Source organism: Neomonachus schauinslandi, chromosome 13 (genome assembly GCF_002201575.2).
Source record: "Neomonachus schauinslandi chromosome 13, ASM220157v2, whole genome shotgun sequence".
Classification (NCBI taxonomy): Eukaryota; Metazoa; Chordata; class Mammalia; order Carnivora; family Phocidae; genus Neomonachus; species Neomonachus schauinslandi.
In genome coordinates, this window is record NC_058415.1 from 5,896,058 (window position 1) to 5,917,152 (window position 21,095).

At 39.9% G+C, this 21,095-nt stretch overlaps 1 protein-coding gene across 2 annotated transcripts in view; it reads right to left on the minus strand.

Moving 5' to 3' along the window:
* Nucleotides 1-21,095, minus strand: part of RIC1 (RIC1 homolog, RAB6A GEF complex partner 1) — a 165,887-nt gene that overhangs the window by 10,756 nt on the left and 134,036 nt on the right. Inside the window, exons 13-19 of one of the 2 annotated variants that reach the window (XM_021694471.2) lie at nucleotides 19,487-19,525; nucleotides 19,040-19,150; nucleotides 18,193-18,282; nucleotides 17,402-17,562; nucleotides 16,280-16,418; nucleotides 1,728-1,844; nucleotides 571-1,299 (exon numbers count right to left, since the gene is read on the minus strand). In XM_021694471.2, coding sequence (XP_021550146.2) covers nucleotides 571-1,299; nucleotides 1,728-1,844; nucleotides 16,280-16,418; nucleotides 17,402-17,562; nucleotides 18,193-18,282; nucleotides 19,040-19,150; nucleotides 19,487-19,525 — 1,386 coding nt within the window. The remainder of the gene's footprint in view (nucleotides 1-570; nucleotides 1,300-1,727; nucleotides 1,845-16,279; nucleotides 16,419-17,401; nucleotides 17,563-18,192; nucleotides 18,283-19,039; nucleotides 19,151-19,486; nucleotides 19,526-21,095) is intronic. The other variant, XM_044920659.1, reaches the window with a different exon arrangement.

The window sequence follows — 21,095 nt, forward strand, 5'->3', positions numbered from 1 at the left end:
TATGGTTAGCTTCTTATATCAATGAAAACAACTTTCCAGTAATTTGAAAGCACCGCTAAGTGCAGCCTGTCAAATCTGTATCAGACTGATAAGAACAGCAACTATCAAGCCCTTCTGTCAAATATATAATGACACAGATTTTCAGGAGTCTCAAAGAAGCCACTATTTTGAGAAGACCCGTGTGCTGTAAGGTAGTGTGGCAGGCCTGCGTTTCCCCGGCTTGCTATGGGGAGCCTAACAGAAGGTGCTCTGCTAGGAGGACCCAGGCTTTAACCAGAGTCCCCTCGGCGATTCCACACTAGAAGGAAACGAATCTATTACTGTGACAGGCTCGGACAGATAGCTCAAATTAGCTAATATTAACTTAAACTTGCTAATATTCAAAATAATTACTATTATATTTCCTACGTAATATGTGCATGTTATTCTATGTATTATATATTACATAGAATAGAAAACCAGACTGCATGAATCCTTTGAACATCATCACAGTGTCAACACAGGACACTTCTTCCCTCCCCCCTATGTAAGCTCATTAATTCTTGTACTTTATAAGAAGAGAATTGTTACCTGTAAGATAATAAGGTAAGAGGCAGCTGTGTCCAAATCCTGAGCCATCAGGCATTCCTCAAACAAGTCCTTGGGGTTTCCAACGGCTGCAAAAAGATAATTCCACAGGGCATATTCAGTCTTCCTAGCACAATGAACAACCGTCTGCAGGAAGAGGGGGAATTCGGTGATAAACTTGGCCACAGTGGGAAGCAGAGGGTCGGGAATGGGTTCCCGTGAGGTAGCTTCTTCTTCCAGCACTTCGTGGAGCATGAGCTCCAGCACATGAGGGAAGTAAGGTAAAGCGGCACAGGACTGGGCTAAGAGCAGGGCCTGCTCCCCAAGGTTCCTGACCAGCAGCTGCCGCAGAATGTGGTGGAGGTAGATCTGAGAGGTTCTCTCCACAACACAGTAAGGGAAGAGCACCTCCATCTGCTCCCTAGCACTGCTCCGCGTGTACAAGGAATCATAGAGCAAAGTGTCATTGACAGCACCGAGGACCAATGCGTCTTCAAACAGAACAGCCAGGGGGTAGATATTGATGTGAAAAGGCAGCATGATCCGCTGGGACAAGAAGGAATGGGGCTTGCGGTGGTCCCTGGGGAAGAGAGGGAGCCACACTTTCATCCCTGCCCCTCCGCAGCTCAGCCAGAGGGCCTCCAGAAGGTGACGCTTTTGTTTATTTGCTCGACACGTAGTCCAGACATTCTCAACAGACTGGGCGAGGACAACAGGAGGACAGAATGGCAGCTGGAGAAGCAAAGACAAAAATCCATTTTTTCCCTATTAAATTTGTACATTCTGAAGTTGCCTGGCACTAATAAATGATAGCACAACTTGTTTTGGGAAAATTAGGGGACTCTATTTAGAATTAGAGTCAAGAACAGTACCCTGCCTTTCAAAGTATGTGTATTTAAATCTAAAAATGAGACAAAACAAAACCAAAAAACCCCACAAATTTCACCAATTTATCTTACTTTGCCATTAGAATTAACAAATAATAATGCCTAAGCAATAACATCTAGAGTAGGGAACATTTTATTATTGTTTCGGGATGTTCTTATTCACCCTTCACAAATAGTCTTAAACCCGGTTTCCAAGTCACAAGACGATACTCTCCTCTTAAATTCTTTTATTCCTTCATCTCTAATGTTCTACGTGATTTGCATTTTACTCACAAGTTTCCTTTGGTTAGGGTTACTGTCCTTCTCCCGGATCTGAGGGCCCGATCTGTCCCTCTGCATCATGATGAGCTGTCCTGCAAGATTTAGCATAATGCTCTCTGCATCACGAGCCTGAAAGAAAAACTGGATTGGATTATGTTTTCAGCATTTTCCCCCAACTCTATATGGTTTACAGGTGAAACCACTACCACCGTTTACTGAGCGTATACCACGTACAGCCGTTCTGTGAGGTGATGTGGAGTACAAGCTGCTTTCTGGCTAGGGTGCAACAAGCTTTACCACAATGCAACTAAGGAACACTACAATTGCACCTAAGATTGAGGGCAGAGCTGAATGACCCTGATAAAACCAGAAAAGCTTCAGAAGTTCACAGAAATGAGAGATCACTTCAGTGACCCACCTGACATAGTGAGAGAAGGCTTACAGGGTGAGATGGGCCTCAAAGGATGAGGACGACACACGGGAGGCAAGAAAAGGGTTGGCTCTCCAGTTGAAGAACACCACTGTACATGACACGGAGATGGAACATCTTTTTTGGGAAAGTGAGGACAATCTGACTAGATTAGGACTATCATGAGAAAAATGCTGGAAGATAATAGGAAGGCTTGAAAGCCAAGTTAAAAAAAAAAAAGGAAATAAGCCACTACTTATGATTCTTGAATAAGGGAGTTATTAAAAATCCTGAGTTGGGGGAGGAGCAAGATGGCAGAGGAGAAGGAGACCTAGATTTTGTCTGGTCTCAGGAATTCAGCTGGATAGGGATCAAACCATTCTGAACACCTACGAAATCAACAGGAGATCAAAGAAAAGAATAGCAACAACTCTCTGGACAGAAAAGCGACCACTTTCTGGAAGGTAGGACGTGCAGATTAGTGAATCCGAGGCAATATTCGGGAGGATAGACAGCGGGGTAGGGGGCCTCTGTCGGCCGCTCTGGCAAGTGATAGAGCCTGGGGCACAAAATCAGAACTTTTAGAAGTCTGCTCCGCTGAGGGACGTCGCTCCAGGGGCCAATGGGGGGTGGAATCCTCGCAGGACAGTGTGGTCTCAGGACCCTCGGGGTCACAGAAAGACCGGGGGTGCCTGAGTGCAGAAGAGCTCCCAGGTATCAGAGCGGGGAAGCCGGCTGCAGAGTCGGAACCGAGGAGCGGGCTCTCAAATCGGGGTTGCCATAAACCGTGATCCGCGGCACAGTCAGGCCATTGCTCCTCCAGCAGGGACCCAACAAGTGGCAGATCCGGGGAGACTCCCCTTCCTCCCCTGGGACGAGAAGCGCGGGAGCGCACTGCAGGGGTCTGCTGGGTTTGGAGACTCCACCCGGGGTCGGGTGCCAGAGATAGAAACGCGCCGTCACAGGCCGGGTGAGCACGGAGTGCGGCTGGAGACCGGGGAGACGGGAGTGACTGGCGGCTTTTCTCTGGGGGCTCACTGAGAAGCGGGACCCCGAGTTCTCGGCTCCTCCAGGGCGGAGATTGGGAGGCCGCCATTTTCACTTTCGTCCTCCGAAGCTGTACACAAAGCTTGCAGGGAACAAAAGTTCCTGAGAGCAAACCCAAGCAGATTACTTAGCCCAGACCAGCAAGGGCGGGGCAATTCCACCTCCAGCAAAGACATGTGGGAACCACGGCAACAGGCCCCTCCCCCAGATGAGCAAGAACAGCCAGCCAAGACCAAGTTTACCAATCAATGAGAACGGCAGAACTCCAGAGCTAGGGGAATACTGCACATAGAATCCATGGCTTTTTTTACCATGATTCTTTAGTCTTTCAAAGTTAATTTTTTTTTGAATTTTTCTTTTTCCCTTTTTAACCAACATCTTATCAATCCTTTAAAAAAAAAACATTTTTATTTTTTCATTTTCAGATTCATATTCTATCCCTTCACAGTAGTTACCCCTATTTTTGGCATATATATATAATTGGGTCTCTCTTTAAAATTTTGAGATACAGTTTCTTCTAACAGATCAAAATATACCCTAAATCTCTAGTGTATGGCTTTGTTCTAGTCTCCTGCCTGATCACATTCTATCCCTTTTTTTTTTAAATCTTCTTCTTTCTTTTTTCAAACTTCTTATCAATTCCTTTTATAAAGTCTTTTATAATTTTCATCTTTACAGTCATATTCCATCGCTTCATCATATTAACCCTTATTTTTGTACATATGTAAGGTTTTCTTTCTTTAAAATTTTGGGAGGCACTTTCTTCTAACAGACCAAAATACACCCAAAATCTAGTATGTGGCACTGATCTATGCACCAGCCTGATCATATTTGATCATATTCTGTTTTTTTTGTTTTGTTCTGTTTTTGTTTTCATCTTTTTCTTTTTCCTTTCTTTCCCTTTCTTTCCCCCCCGGTTTCAGGTCTTTTCTGATTTGTTTAGAGTATATTTTCTGGGAACGTTGTTACCCTGTTACCATTTTGTTCTCTCATTCATCTATTCTCCTCTGGACAAAATGACAAGATGGATAAAATCACCTCAACAAAAAGAACAAGAGGTAGTAACGACTGCCAGGGACCTACTCAATACGGACATTAGTACGATGTCAGAACTAGAGTTCAGAATGATGATTTTAAAGATACTAGCTGGGCTTGAAAAAAGCATGGAAGTTATTAGAGAAACCCTTTCTGGAGAAATAAAAACTAAGATCTAACCAAGTCGAAATCAAAAAGGCTATTAATGAGGTGCAATCAAAAATGGAGGCTCTCACTGCTAGGATAAATGAGGCAGAAGAGAAAATTAGCGATAAAGAAGACCAAATGATGGAAAATAAAGAAGCTGAGAAAAAGAGAGAGAAACAACTACTGGATCACAAGGGCAGAATTCAAGAGATAAACGATAACATAAGACGAAACATTAGAATAATTGGGATCCCAGAAGAAGAAGAAAGAGGGGGGCAGAAGGTACACTGGAGCAAATTATAACCGAGAACTTCCCTAATTTGGGGAAGGAAACAGGCATCAAAATCCAGGAAGCACAGAGAACCCCTCCCAAATCAATAAAAATAGGTTCAACACCCCATAATCTAATAGTAAGACTTACGAGTGTCAGAGACAAAGAGAAAATCCTGAAAGCAGCTCGGGAGAAGAGGTATGTAACCTACAAGGGTAGAAACATTAGATTGGCAACAGACCTATCCACAGAGACCTGGCAGGCCAGAAAGGACTGGCAGGATATAGTCAGAGCACTAAATGAGAAAAATATGCAGCCAAGAATACTCTATCCAGCTAGGCTGTCATTGAAAATTGAAGGAGAGATAAAAAGCTTCCAGGACAAACAAAAACTAAAGGAATTTGCAAACACAAAACCAGCCCTACAAGAAATTTTTTTTTTTTAAAGATTTTATTTATTCATTCATGAGAGACAGAGAGAGAGAGAGAGAGAGAGAGGCAAGGGAGAAGCAGGCTCCCAAGGAGCAGAGAGCCCGATGTGGGACTCGATCCCAGGACCCTGGGATCATGACCTGAGCCAAAGGCAGACGCTTAACCATCTGAGCCACCCAGGCGCCCAGCCCTACAAGAAATATTGAAAGGGGTCCTCTAAACAAAGAGAGAGCCTAAAAGCAACATAGACCAGAAAGGAACACAGACAATATACAGTAATAGTCACCTTACAGGCAACACAATGGCACTAAATTCCTATCTTTCAATAGTTACCCTGAACGTAAATGGGCTAAATGCCCCCAGTCAAAAGACACAGGCTATCAGACTGGATTAAAAAACAAGACCCATCGATATGCTGTCTGCAAGAGACTCATTTTAGACTGAAAGACACCCCCAGATCGAAAGTGAAGGGGTGGAAAACCATTTACCATGCTAATGGACACCAAAAGAAAGCTGGGGTGGCAATCCTTGTATCAGACAAATTAGATTTTAAACCAAAGACTGTAATAAGAGACGAGGAAGGACACTATATCCTACTTAAAGAGTCTATCCAACAAGAAGATCTAACAATTGTAAATATCTATGCCCCTAACATGGGAGCAGCCAATTATATAAGGCAATTAGTAACAAAAGCAAAGAAACACATTGACAACAATACAATAATAGTGGGGGACTTTAACACCCCCCTCACTGAAATGGACAGATTGTCTAAGCAAAAGATCAACAAGAAAATAAAGACTTTAAATGACACACTGGACCAAATGGACTTCACAGACATATTCAGAACATTCCATCCCAAAGCAACAGAATACACATTCTTCTCTAGCACCCATGTAACATTCTCCAGAATAGATCATATCCTAGGTCACAAATCAGGTCTCAACCGGTACCAAAAGACTGGGATCATTCCTTGCATATTTTTAGACCACAATGCTTTCAAACTAGAACTCAATCACAACAGGAAAGTCGGAAAGAACTCAAATACATGGAGGCTAAAGAGCAATCTACTAAAGAATGAATGGGTCAACCAGGAAATTAAAGAAGAATTAAAAAAATTCATGGAAACCAATGAAAATGAAAACACAACTGTTCAAAATCTTCGGGATACAGCAAAGGCAGTCCTCAGACAAAGTATATAGCAATACAAGTCTTTCTCAAGAAACAAGAAAGGTCTCAAATACATAACCTAACCCTACACCTAAAGGAGCTGGAGAAGGAACAGCAAATAAAGCCTAAACCCAGCAGGAGAAGAGAAATAATAAAGATCAGAGCAGAAATCAGTGAAATAGAAACCAAAAGAACAGCAGAACAGATCAACGAAACAAGGAGCTGGTTCGTTGAAAGAATTAACAAGACTGATAAACCCGTGGCCAGACTTATCAAAAAGAAAAGAGAAATGACCCAAATCAACAAAATTATGAATGAAAGAGGAGAGATCACAACCAACACCAAAAATATACAATTATAGAACATATTATGAGCAACTCTATGCCAGCAAATTAGATAACCTGGAAGAAATGGATGCATTCCTAGAGATGTATCAACTACCAAAACTGAACCAGGAAGAAATAGAAAATCTGAACAGACCTATAACCACTAAGGAAATTGAAGCAGTCATCAAAACTCTCCCACCAAACAAAAGCCCAGAGCCAGATGGCTTCCCAGGGGAATTCTACCAAACATTTAAAGAAGAATTAATACCTATCCTTCTGAAACTGTTCCAAAATATAGAAATGGAAGGAAAACTTCCAAACTCGTTTTATGAGGCCACCATTACCTTGATCCCAAAACCAGACAAAGACCCCATCAAAAAGGAGAATTACAGACCAATATCCTTGATGAACAAGGATGCAAAAATTCTCACCAAAATACTAGCCAATAGGATCCAACAGTACATTAAAAGGATTATTCACCACAACCAAGTGGGATTAATCCCTGGGCTGCAAGGTTGGTTCAATATCCGCAAATCAATCAATGTGATACAATACATTAATAAAAGAAAGAACAAGAACCATATGATCCTCTCAATAGATGCAAAAAAAGCATTTGACAAAGTACAGCATCCTTTCTTGATCAAAACTCTTCAGAGTATAGGCATAGAGTATAGGCTGTGAAAAACTCACAGCGAATATCATTCTCGATGGGGAAGAACTGAGAGCTTTCCCCCTAAGGTCAGGAACACGGCAGGGTTGTCCACTATCACCACTGCTATTCAACATAGTACTAGAAGTCCTAGCCACAGCAATCAGACAACAAAAAGAAATAAAAGGCATCCAAATCAGCAAAGAAGAAGTCAAACTCTCACTCTTTGCAGATGATATGATACTTTATGTGGAAAACCCAAAAGACTCCACCCCAAAACTGCTAGAACTCATACAGGAATTCAGTCAAGTGGCAGGATATAAAATCAATGCACAGAAATCAGCTGCATTTCTTTACACCAACAACAAGACAGAATAAAGAGAAATTAAGGAGTCGATCCCATTTACAATTGCACCCAAAATCATAAGATACCTAGGAATAAATCTAACCAAAGAGACAAAGAAACTGTACTCAGAAAACTATAAAATACTCATGAAAGAAACTGAGGAAGACACAAAGAAATGGAAAAATGTTCCATGGTCATGGACTGGAAGAACAAAAATGTGAAGATGTCAATGCTACCTAGAGCAATCTACACATTCAATGCAATCCCATCAAAATACCATCCACTTTTTTCAAAGACATGGAACAAATAATCCTAAAATTTGTATGTAACCAGAAAAGACCCCGCATAGCCAGAGGAATGTTGGAAAAGAAAGGCAAAGCTGGCGGCATCACAATTCTGGACTTCCAGCTCTATTACAAAGCTGTCATCATCAAGACAGTATGGTACTGGCACAAAAACAGACACGTAGATCAATGGAACAGAATTGAGAGCCCAGAAATGGACCCTCAACTCTATGGTCAACTAATCTTCGACAAAGCAGGCAAGAATGTCCAATGTAAAAAAGACAGTCTCTTCAACAAATGGTGTTGGGAAAATTGGACAGCCACATGCAGAAGAATGAAACTGGACCATTTCCTTTCACCACACACAAAAATAGACTCAAAATGGTTGAAAGACCTAAATGTGAGATAGGAGTCCATCAACATCCTAAAGGAGAACAGAGGCAGCAATCTCTTCGACCTCAGCTGCAGCAACTTCTTCCTAGAAACATTGCCAAAGGCAAGGGAAGCAAGGGTAAAAATGAACTATTGGGACCTCATCAAGATAAAAAGCTTTTGCACAGCAAAAGAAACAGTCAACAAAACCAAAAGACAACCGACAGAATGGGAGAAGATATTTGCAAGTGACACATCAAATAAAGGGCTAGTATCCAAAATCTATAAAGAACTTACCAAACTCAACACCCAAAGAACAAATGATCCAATCAAGAAATGGGCAGAAGACATGAACAGACATTTTTCCAAAGAAGAGATCCAAAGAGCCAACATACACATGAAAAAGTGCTCAACATCACTCAGCATGAGGGAAATCCAAATCAAAACCTCAATGAGGTATCACCCTACACCAATCAGAATGGCTAAAATTAACAAGTCAGGAAAGGACAGATGTTGGCGGGGATGCAGAGAAAGGGGAGGGAACCCTCCTACACTGTTGGTGGGAATGCAAGCTGGTGCAGCCACTCTGGAAAACAGTAGGGAGGTTCTTCAAAAAGTTGAAAATAGAACTACCATATGATCCAGCAATTGCACTACTGGGTATTTACCCCAAAGATACAAATATAGAGATCCGAAGGGGTACGTGTACCCCGATGTTTATAGCAGCAGTGTCCACAATAGCCAAACTATGGAAAGAGCCAAGATGTCCATCGACAGATGAATGGATAAAGAAGATGTGGTATATATATACAATGGAATATTATACAGCCATCAAAAAGAATGAAATCTTGCCATTTGCAACGACGTGGATGGAACTGGAGGGGGTTATGCTGAGCGAAATAAGTCAATCAGAAAAAGACATGTATCATATGACCTCATTGATATGAGGAATTCTTAAGCTCAGGGAACAAACTGAGGGTTGCTGGAGTGGTGGGGGTGGGAGGGATGGGGTGACTGGGTGATAGACTTTGGGGAGGGTATGTGCTATGGTGAGCGCTGTGAAGTATGCAAGACTGCTGAATCACAGATCTGTACCTCTGAAGCAAATAATACATTATATGTTAAAAAAAAAAAAAAGAAGAAGAAGATAGCAGGAGGGGAAGAATGAAGGGGGGTAAATTGGAAGGGGAGACGAACCATGAGAGACTGTGGGCTCTGAAAAACAAACTGAGGGGAGGGGGGTGGGAAGATGAGTTAGCCTGGTGATGGGTATTAAAGAGGGCACGTACTGCATGGAGAACTGGGTGTTATACTCAAACAATGAATCATGGAACACTACATCAAAACCCCATGATGTATGTTGAGTAACATAACATAATAAAAAAAATGAAAAAAAAAATCCTGAGTTATTCAGGATGGCTTACTCAGGGGAGACAGACATCACAGGTGTTCACTTCAGGAATGAATGAAATAGTCTGTCCTTTCATCATGGAAAATTTCAGTCAAATCCTCATGTAGAGAGCTTAACATGACTCCTCATTAAACCCTCTCACCTGGCTGAAAGTTGAAAAGCATTTTTCTAAAGCGAATCTCATATGAAGCCTTTTCCACTTGTAAAGAAGAAGAGCATTTGGATGTACAAAAACAAAAACAAAAAACTGACTGATGTCCTAGCCGTGAAAGGCATGAAAAGAGAACTGAACTGCAGATGATTTCAGGGTACTGCACCTAGGTGGGTGCTAGAGAAGGTGAGGTTACCACTGGTAGGAGTTACAAACAGAAGTTAAGGAAGGGAAAACTAAGTAGTTTCATTTCATTGCTCATTAAATTTGAAAGAATCTTAAGACTTGCAAATAAAAATGTTGTGAGAAATGACTGAAGTACAGAGGAACATACCAGAATCAAAGTGAGGCTGGTAAACTGAAGGAGTCAGATGCGCTTTCTGAAGCAATGTATGCAGGGCTAAAGGCAAGCAGGGCACCAGGAGAGCACAGTGTCATATAAACCAGGAAGGGAATAATTTTAGGAAGGAAAGGATGATTATTCAGAAGCTGTGGGATAGTGTCCCAGCAGGTTGAATTTAAGCTGCCATTATTATTTAGGGTCCAGGCAGCAAGAGAGCAGCCACCCTACATACTCTATTTGCAAGACAGTTACACAAAACGCTCTCTTGTCCTGCCTTCCAGACACTACCGGGACTGTGGATAAGAACTGGCAAGAGGGTCCAGAAGATTCGTGGATTTTGTCATTCATTTTGGCGTTAGGCCATATCCAGGTAGGTATAAGTGTAATAACTGATGTTAATTACAAAAAAGAGAAAAATAATAAAAATACCTTCCCCACAACACATGAGAAGCCACATATAACTTCAAGGAAGGAGAAGGAAAAATGGAAATGATACGGTGTGCACAATTCTAAGAGCTGGATGGCAGAGGACAGAGAAAAAACGAACACGCAAACCAAGAGAACAGAGAGCCAGCAGACTGGCGCAGAGACTCCACAACACTTTTCAAAGACCTTCGGAGTAACTACTGCAGGTCACCGTAGTAGGACTCATGCTCATACCGACTACTGGGAAGGGTGAAAATGGTGAACTTCACTACATTTGACGTTTATCTTACTGATAAACAATTTTCACTGTTAGGGTTTTTTTTTTTTTAATCTTTAATATGAAATCAAGACCTGCCTTGCTTCTTCCCTCTGTGCAAGATGTAATCAATCTACTTCCTAGTACATTTCAACCTACTTTTTTTAAAGTTTAAATTCAAGCTAGTTAACGTATAGTGTAGTATTGGTTTCAGGAGTAGAATTTAGGGATTCATCACTTACATGTAACACCCAGTGCTCATAAGAAGTGTCGTCCTTAATGTCTATCACCCAATTACCCCATCCCCCCACCCACCCTCAGTTTGTTCTCTATATTTAAGAGTCTCCTGTGGTTTGCCTCCCTGTTTTTATTTTTCCTACCCTTCCCCTGTGTTCATCTGTTTTCTTAAATTCCACATGAGTGAAATCATATTTGTCTTTCTCTGACTTATTTTGCTTAGCATAACCACCTCTAGTTCTATCCACGTCACTGCAAATGGTAAGATTTCACTGTTTTGATGGCCGAGTAATACTTCATCACTCACACACACACACCCTCTTCTTTATCCATTCATCAGTCAATGGACATTTGGGCTCTTTCCATATTTTGGCTATTGTTGATAATGCTGCTATAAACACTGGGGTACACGTGCTCCTTCGAATCTGTATGTTTGTATCCTTTGGATAAAAACCTAAAAACCTAGTAGTGCAATTACTGGGTCATAGTAGTGCATTTCCTACATCTATTTTTAACTTTTTGAGGAACCTCCATACTGTTTTCCAGAGTGGCTGCACCAGTTTGCATTCCCACCAACAGAGTAAGAGGGTTCCCCTTTCTCCGCATCGTTGCCAACATCTGTTATACCCTGTGTTGTTAATTTTAGCCATTCTGACTGGTGTGAGGTGGTATCTCACTTTAGTTTTGATTTGTATTTCCGCGATGATGAGTGACGTTGAGCATCTTTTCATGTAGACACGTTAGCCATCTGGATGTCTTCTTTGGAAAAGTGTCTATTCATATCTCCTGCCCATTTCTTAACTGGATTACTTGTTTTTCGGGTACTGAGTTGGGTAAGTTCTTTATAGATTTTGGATACTAACCCTTTATCCGATATGTCATTTGCAAATATCTTCTCCCATTCCGTAGGTTGCCTTTCAGTTTGTTGACGGTTTCCTTCGCTGTGCAGAAGCTTTTCATCTTAATGAGGTCCCAAAAGTTCATTTTTGCTTTTGTTTCCTTGCCTCCAGAGACGGGTCTAGCAAGAAGTTGCTGCCTGCTTTCTCCTCTAGGATTTTGATGGTTTCACATTTAGGTCCTTCATCCATTTGAGCTTATTCTTGTGTATGGTGTGAGAAAGTGGTTCAGTTTCATTCTTCTGCATGTGGCTGTCCAATTTTCCCAGCATCATTTGTTGAAGAGACTGTCGTTTTTCCATTGAATATTCTGTCCTGCTTTGTCGAAGATTAGTTGACCATACAGTTGAGGGTCCACTTCTGAGTTTTCTGTTCTGTTCCACTGATCTATGTGTCTGTTTTTATGCCAGTACCACACTTCTTAATGATTACAGCTTTGTAATACAGCTTGAAGTCCAGAATTGTGATGCCTTCCACTTTGCTTTTCTTTTTGAACATTACTTTGGCTATTCGGAGTCTTTTCTGGTTCCACAAAAATTTTGGAACTGTTCGTTCCAGCTCTGTGAAAAATGCTGGTGTTGATTTGATGGGGCTTGCACTGAATGTGTAGATGGCTTTGGGCAGTATAGACGTTTTAATAATAATATTTGTTCTTCCAATCCAAGAGCATGGAATGTTTTTCCATTTCTTTGTGTCTTCTTTACTTTCTTACATAAGTGTTCTACAGTTTTCAGCATACACATCTTTCACCTCTTTGATTAGGTATTCCTAGGTATCTCATGATTTTGGGTGCTATTGTAAATGGGACTGATTCCTTGAATTCTCTTCATGCTTCTTCATTTTTGGTGTAGAGAAATGCAGCAGATTTCTCTACAATGATTTTATATCCTGAATTTGCTGAATTCCTGTATCAGTTCTAGCAATATTCTGGTGGAGTCTTTTTGGGTTTTCTACATTGAGTATTACGGAAGTCCTAGCCTCAGCAATCAGACAACAAAAAGAAATAAAGGGCATCCATATTGGCAAGGAAGAAGTCAAACTGTCACTCTTCACAGTCAACTTACTTCTTAATCTGCTCTTTCCCACATTAGATCTCTCCTCTTTGTGACAGGCCTTTTTTTAACTTTTTAAATTCCAGTATACTTAACATGCAGTGTTATATTAGTTTCAGGTGATGTATAATACAGTGATTCGACATTTCCATACAACACCAGTGCTCATCACAAGTGCATTCCTTAATCTCCATCATGTATTTCATCCATCCCCCACCCACCCACCTCCCCTCTGGTAACCATCAGTTGTTCTCTACAGTTAAGAGTCTGTTTATTGGTTTGTCTTTTTCCTTTGCTCATTTGTTTTGTTTCTTACATTCCACATATGAGTGAAATCACAAGGTATTTGTCTTTCTCTGACTTATTTCACTTAGCATTATGCTCTCTAGATTCATCCATGTCATTGCAAATGACAAGATTTCACTCTTTTTATTTTTTTTAAAGATTTATTTATTTATTTTGAGAGAGCGAGAATGAGAGAGAGATAGAGTACATGAGTGGGGGAGGGTCAGAGGGAGAAGCAGGCTCCTCGCTGAGCAGGGCGCCCGATGCGGGACTCGATCCTGGGACTCCGGGATCATGACCTGAGCCGAAGGCAGTCGCTTAACCAACTGAGCCACCCAGGCGCCCCACTCTTTTTATTTATTTTTAAAGATTTTATTGATTTGAGAGAGGGAGCGCAAGTGAGCATGAGAGTGGGGAGGGGCAGACGGAGAAGAGGCCGACTCCTGCTGAGCAGGGAGCCTGACATGGGACTGGATCCCGGGACCCCGGGATTATGACCTGAGCCGAAAGGCAGAAACTTAACTGACTGAGCCATCCAGGTGCCCCTTTTATAGTTGAGTAATATTCCATAGTGTATATATATACCACATCATCTTTATCCATTCATCTATCAATAGACCCTTGGGCTGCTTCCATAATTTGGCTATTGTAAATAATGCTGCAATAAATACAGGGGTGCATGTATCCCTCTGAATTAGGGTTTTTGTATTTTGGAGGGTAAATATCCAGTAGTGTGATTACTGGATCATAGGGTAGTTCTATTTTTAAGTTTGAGTAACCTCCATCCTGTCTTCCACAGTAGCTGCACCAGTTTGCATTCCCACCAACATTCCAAGAGGGTTCCTTTTTTTCCACATCTTTGCCAACACTTGTTGTTTCTTGTGTTTTTTGTTTTAGCCATTCTGACAGGTGTGAGGTGGTATCTCACTGTAGTTTTGATGTGCACTTCCCTGATGTCGAGTGATGTTGAACATTTTTCATGTGTCTGTTGGAAAGGCCCTCTTAAAATGGGGTATCCAGTACTACCGGTGCCATTGACTGTCTTCTGTATCTGGGGTATACAAGGAGTCCTTTTATTTTCCCTAATATGAAAACTTCAAATGTGAGCGAGAAAACTTCAAAGTATAGAGAATTGTACAATGAACCCCCATATTTCCATCATCCAAATTCACAACTATTCAAGATTTTGCCACATTTGCTCCATCTATCCTTTTTTTCATTTATTTGGCCAAAGTGTTTTATTATTTTTCTTAAAGATTTTATTTTTTAAGTAATCTCTACACCCATTGTGGGGCTTGAACTCACAACCCTGAGATCAAGAGTTACCTGCTCCACCAACTGAGCAAGCCAAGTGCCTCTACACCAAAGTACTTTAAAGGAAGATACCACGCTGTCTTACCACTATACTATGCAACTCTGAAGTACATGGGTATTTGCTTATATAATCACAATGCCAGTAACACATCTAATAAAATCTACAATTATTCCTTAATGTCACCTCTCAGTGCATAATGAGCATCTCTAATTGCTTTAATAGTGTCTTTTTATAGCCAGTTTGAATCAGGATACAAATGAACTTAAGCACTGCATTTGGTTGTTATGGCTGTAAAGAATTATTTAGAAGAGTCTCCCCTTACATCCCCCTGTCCCCACTGCCACATTATTGACTTATAGCTGTCCTACAGAATGTTCTAAGTGGTGGTAAACTAAACCTCTACCCCTGTATTTCCTAGGAATGAAACTTGACTCTAGAAGCTTGATTTAATTCAGGTTCACTGTTTTGGGCAGTAATTCCTCATGTGAACTCTAGGATGCATCACCCCAGGAAGCATGCGACACCTGGTTCTCCTACTTGTAGTAATGCTAATGTTGATTAATAAGGCTTAGATATGGCCACCTGATCCCCTCATTGTGAAGTTCCCCACCAACCTTTCATCTGATAGCTTCATCCAATCATGATCACTATCTGAATCACTTTTCTTAGGGGCTACAAAATGGTGATTCTGTAATTCTTAACCTTCCTTCCACATCTTTTAGCTACAATTCTTCTGTAAAACAGAACTTTCCCTTATCATCTATGACTCTCTGGCTACCATGACATATAGTTTGCAGAGGAAATGGGATCTAGATTTTGAAGGAGATGAATGGAAGTGCCTTAACAGGAAGTAAAAGACTGGGAAGACAGAGATGACAAATCTAGACAGTTATAAGTCTACATAGTTATCCTTTGAAAACGGGTTCCACACTGACACGAAATTTGGAAACCATCCATTTAACACAAGGAGCCTTGGAATAGGAAGTTACACAACTTCGTGGGTTTAACCAGAAACTACAGCATTATTTTCTTTCCTTATAGTTGACTAATCATGGAGTTCTATTTTATATTCAGTATCCCACTTCTTTCCTTCTTTTTCACTGCCAAGTTTAGGTCACTAACACCCTTCATTCAGATCATTACAGTGGCCTCCCAGTTACCCTCCCTACATCCAGTTTTGTCCAACTCTGGTTCATTTCCCCCCTTACAGATTGGCTAGATATATCTAGTAATACCCAGCTTAAAACACTTTAGACTTTAAGATAAAGCCCAGTCACTCTGAAGTTCTTCCGGTTCCCTGTATGTGTCATTTCTCTCTCTTACTGACGGCCTCTGAGCTACTGTTCCCATTGATCTGAGATTCCCACTCTTTACTTTAGGTAACCACCTGTCTGTCTTCAGGCTGTAACTTAAATGGTACAAAAATCTCTGACTGTTTAGACTATTCCAGGTTTTCGTTCTATACTCTCGGAGTGACCTATATGACTTTCTGGTACACACATCACAATTATAATTAATTATGCACGTAATTATTTCTTTACTGTCTGAGCAGAAGCCAAGTTTGTTTAGTTTGCCCCAGCATCTTCATGCAGAGCACATTTTAGACACTTGATCTTTATTTGCTGAACAAATAAATAGTTCCCAGTACCAACGTAAAATGCTAAAAACTGAGATGAAGCTCTAAAGAGCTCTGATAACGGAATGGTACCTGCTGTGGCATTTTCAGGGTGATTCCGTTCTCTGTGCTCACTGAAGTGAGAGTGACAGATACCACCAGGAAAGGGTGAGGAATGTAGCGTGACATGGACACTTCTTGAAGAACCTGAATACCAGCAGTAGTATTTGGACTGCAAAAAAAAAAAAAAGAGAGAGAGAGAAAGATACCCACACACCTCAACATCAACGCTAGCAAGTTTGTTTTCATTTCTTTTTCACTACTAATAGTATTAGATTTCATGCTTTTGGAGGATCCAAATGCCTTCTACCTATCATTCCCTCCCCTCAAGTACCCTTCAGGCAGTAGACTGGTAATGTTGAGGTAGACGAAGAATACAAATGGAAATAAGGGAGAAAGAAAAGGAATACAATGTAGAAGGGAAGAAAAAAACTAGGAAAACTATGAAAGGAAACTAGGAAGGAAAAAATAGGAAAAGTTTGGTTAGTTGAGAAAGGATATGGCTTCTATGAGAGGCTAGTAAAAATTCCTTAATTTCTAATCTTTCCAGTATTTCTTAATCACTAAGCTATTCCAGCAAATACACACTTCATGGCTATTAAAAACAAACACACACACACATGCCGCAAGAGCAAAATACACCTCAGGAGGTGTGGTCTAAATGCTGCAAGCCAGCCAGAGGCCCCAAAGGATGCAAGCAGCCCACCGCAGCACCAGGGGCTGTCAGCCCTTCCCCCCGCAGACGGCAGCCACCTGGCTCAGCGGGAATCAAGTGAGTCTGCTAAGGACACACTTCCCAAGGCCTTAGGCCAGTGACCACCTTCAAATTTCCCCAAGTGTCCAGAACAGTTAGTAATCACTTGTTTTCAAGGTTGTGAAAAAAACTAGTACCTGAGTTACCCCATCCCAAACCAGATTTTTTTTTTTTTTTTCAAACAAATCCAGTAAGAGCAGCTGAAGAAGTCAGTGCAAGCTATTTACTTAGGTAGCTAAAAAATAACTACATGAACATCACTAAATACAAAATTTACTTTTTCACTTCTAAAACAAAGGAAACTAAACATAAAATTAGAATAACTTTTAAGAAAATAAAAACGACAGAGGAAGCACAATATACAGAAGGAAAAAGTGACTTGTCACATGCTATGCACTTACCCATCAGACTTTCTTTCAATACTGTACAGGCAGATTGAACAGTCTGCTCTAAATACTATCACCATGTCCCGGAAGACACTAAGCAGTAATGTTTCTGCTTGTGCTTTGGTGATGTGAGCAAAGGCATTGTCCAGGTTTGATGTTCGCAAGTAGACTCTGAGCTGAAGAACAAAGAAATAAAACTGTAAAAACAAGACACCTACACATCAGATGACTAAATACTTTAGACACGCTGTTTTTTATCTACTGACTTCTTTTCAAGTAACAGAAGTTTTAATCTGAGCATTACCAATAATTTCACAGGGTAGGCTCATTCTACAAATAACCAAAAGATGAAGCGATTAAAATTGGGAATGTACTATTATGAGGTGCTCCTTCTGAAGACCTGCATATCCAGACCTGATGAAAGTAGACCAGCACTTTCTAAAAACATAAACATACAAATCAATAAGTTAATAAATCTCTAAGGGCAGCCATCCTTAGGAACTTCTCTTCTTTGAACAACTTTTATTATTTATAAACCTCACAGAGAATGTCTAACAGATAAAATCCTTAGAAAAAGTTATCTCAGAAGTTCTGATTATCCCTTTAAAAAAATTTTTTTTAAAGTAGTAACCAGATAAAGTCTCATTTAGGTTAAAAAAAAAAAAAAACAACCAAATGCCAAATTCTTAATTAAAAAAATAAAATGTTTGTTCATTTTCCAAAAACCGTATTTATACTAAACCAGATAGTGCTTAATATCTTTAAAATATAAAAATCTGTTATCTCTGAGAGAAAACAAGCCTTACCTCTTCTTGACGGTCACTTATGTTATAACATGCCAGGACAATAAAATCATTCCACCAGGCTAAGCCACCTGTCACAATCATATTTTGCTCCTTAAAAGATAATTTAAAAAAAACATATTTACATTTATATGCTGCCAGAAACTACAAGAAGTAATACCCTTACAAGATATTCCTAAGCAAACAATGAGAGCTCAAATTATTTCTGCTCTACTCTCTATTCCCCCAATTATTACTCTGGGCCTTTATTAATGATTCATATCCTATTTTGGAAAAACAAACACTTCTGTAAATAACTGGGTACACCATGTAGCATCATTATTCCCTTATTCAACAGACTTTGGTTTAAAATCCGGCTTTACCATGTATCAGCTACTTGACCCTGAATCCTAGTTTCTCTTTTATAAAACAGTAATAACAGTGCCCTCTCTGAGTCATGAAGGTCAGTGAGCCCCTTGAAGTGCCCGGCAGGCACTTACTACATGTCAGTCCTCGTCTTTTCCTATTTGATCCTTGCAAATCCAACTATAATTGTTTCTATGCTACCCACATCTTCACATCACACACAAAGCAGCAGATGATCTCAAATTCAGTGGAAATTTATTTGACCACATCTGATGAACTCAACATGGAAGAGTAAATCCTCAAAAACAAACCAACCATCTCAATACAAATCCTTTATCAAATATCAAGTACTTCATCAGAACTGATCCTTAGATGTAATCCACCCTCATTTTTTAATATTTAGTATTATTTTTTAATAACTAAATAATGGCTTACTTTAGAGTTATTGCATATGGTAGTTCTCTTATACTCTGAGAGATCAGTTTTTAATTTCAAAAAGACTAACCTGGGTAATGTTTCCAAAAAGTTTCCATTTTTTGGTGAGTAAAGAGTAATGTGCAAAACCAAACTTGCCAACCACAGCAATATTCTGTCCAAGCTTATCAATAGCTGAAAACTAATTTAAAAAAAAAAATTAAGAACTCTTCCTTGCAAACCTATATACTTATATTAAGTATAAAGAGTTTAGCATTGTTGTGTCAGGCAAATAGACTATTAATGTTTGCTAAGTGAATTAAATATAAATTGCTAGATCAAAAAATCTAAGTATTTATATACCAGTTACATTTCACCAAATCATAGATGTTAATATGCTAACAATGTACAAGGGATCAAGTATTAAAATTTTACTATTATCAGTGTACCCACTGAAAAAGGCTCAATTCCCAAAATGCCTCTTGCAGCAAACACTATCCAAATAAAGTTAACACCAACAAAATAACAAATAACTCACCCGTATAGGCCAATTGCTCTCTAGATAGGTGTTGGAAATCTACAGAAAATAATACATCAGTTTGGTAAGACTTCTGAAACATATTTAAACTTAAAGCACTTAAAGCATTAATGTCACAGTATGAGATTCATTTTCCTGTACAGTGTTTAAAGTGTTCCCGAATAGGGGGTATTACTAGCAGAGTACTTGGAATTTACCGTTGAAATACCAGCCCATATTTCACATCTCCTGTCTTGACCATTTCATTATCATTATGAGTGGCTAGACATGAGGCTTTCCCACACTGCTTTTTCTCTACACTGTTTTTATTTAAATACTGAACAAGCAATAAATACAGACTGACAAAAGACTTTGAGAACCAGCCATGAGGGCAAGCAAGAATTGTGGAAATAAAGAGTTTGAGAGCCTCAGCAAGAGTTTTGATTTGCTTTAATGGAGGTATTTTTATTACTTTGTCTTCTGACTAAAATAGCAAAATACTGCTTATAAAATTTAAACAATATAAAAATGTACAAAGTACAAAATGAAATTCTATTCTATCACTGCTCCAGGGATAACCACTGGTTAGTCTTTATTCTCTCTCTAAACATCCATACACATGTAAGTGTGTGTCTAAGCTACTGTTTTTTACTGGGGTATTCAACCTAATCTGTAAGAACTTTGATTTACAGATATTAACTCTTAATCTGCAATGTAAGCGGAAATATACCTTCCTCCCATGTCGTCTGTCTTACATCTCTGTACATGGTGTCTTTTTATCACTCTAACAAGAATTTTAAGCCTAAAAGATTCTTCCATAAGACTATCAATGTAGATGAAGAAAATTCTAGCTTTACTGAGACTGACCTCTCCACTAGCCTCCTGATTAAGCAGTTTTCATGAGCATGTGGTGAGTGTGGTGTGAAACTTAACAGAACGATAGACAGAACAAGGGAAAGAGTTTTCTGTTCCTGGAATAAAAGAACCTCAATTTATCCAAATTCATTTTCATTGTACTCCAAGTATTACATATTTAAAAAAAAAAAAAAAAGCCAAATTAAAAAGGCAGTACAATGCAATCAATCCAATAAGATTCTTTGTGTAATGTGAAGACCAAACAAAAATCAAGTAAAAATACACTGAAAACATCTGTATTAACCTTGATAAAATTTACTCATGAAACTGTTAGACTTCACTTATTATCTAGTAAGTCAACCTAAAATCTAAGTAAATTAACAACTTTTGGTTCTGTTGTTAGAAGTTCTCAACTCCAGGGCCGGTTTGTGAAAGCCCACCTTGCAGAATTAAGGGTAACAGTATATTGATATATGCTTGAAAAAGGCTTAACTCATATCTTAACAGATTCGCTGCACCACACAGGCCAGTTAATAAAGTTCCCTATGACGGGTGATGTCAGTTCAGGGGCACGGTAATCTGAGGCAATGATCAGGTGGTGACAGAAGAGTTCCAAGTAGTTTTGTGCGAGCCTGTGTTTGGATGAAGAAGATCAAAACAGTCACCTGAAGAAGGATGTCCCTGGAGTATAACTGAGCCAGCCGTCCAGAACATTAAAAAGAACCACTTCCCTTGAACCCTGGTGTTTCCTAAGTATTTATGAAACGTGGGGTGG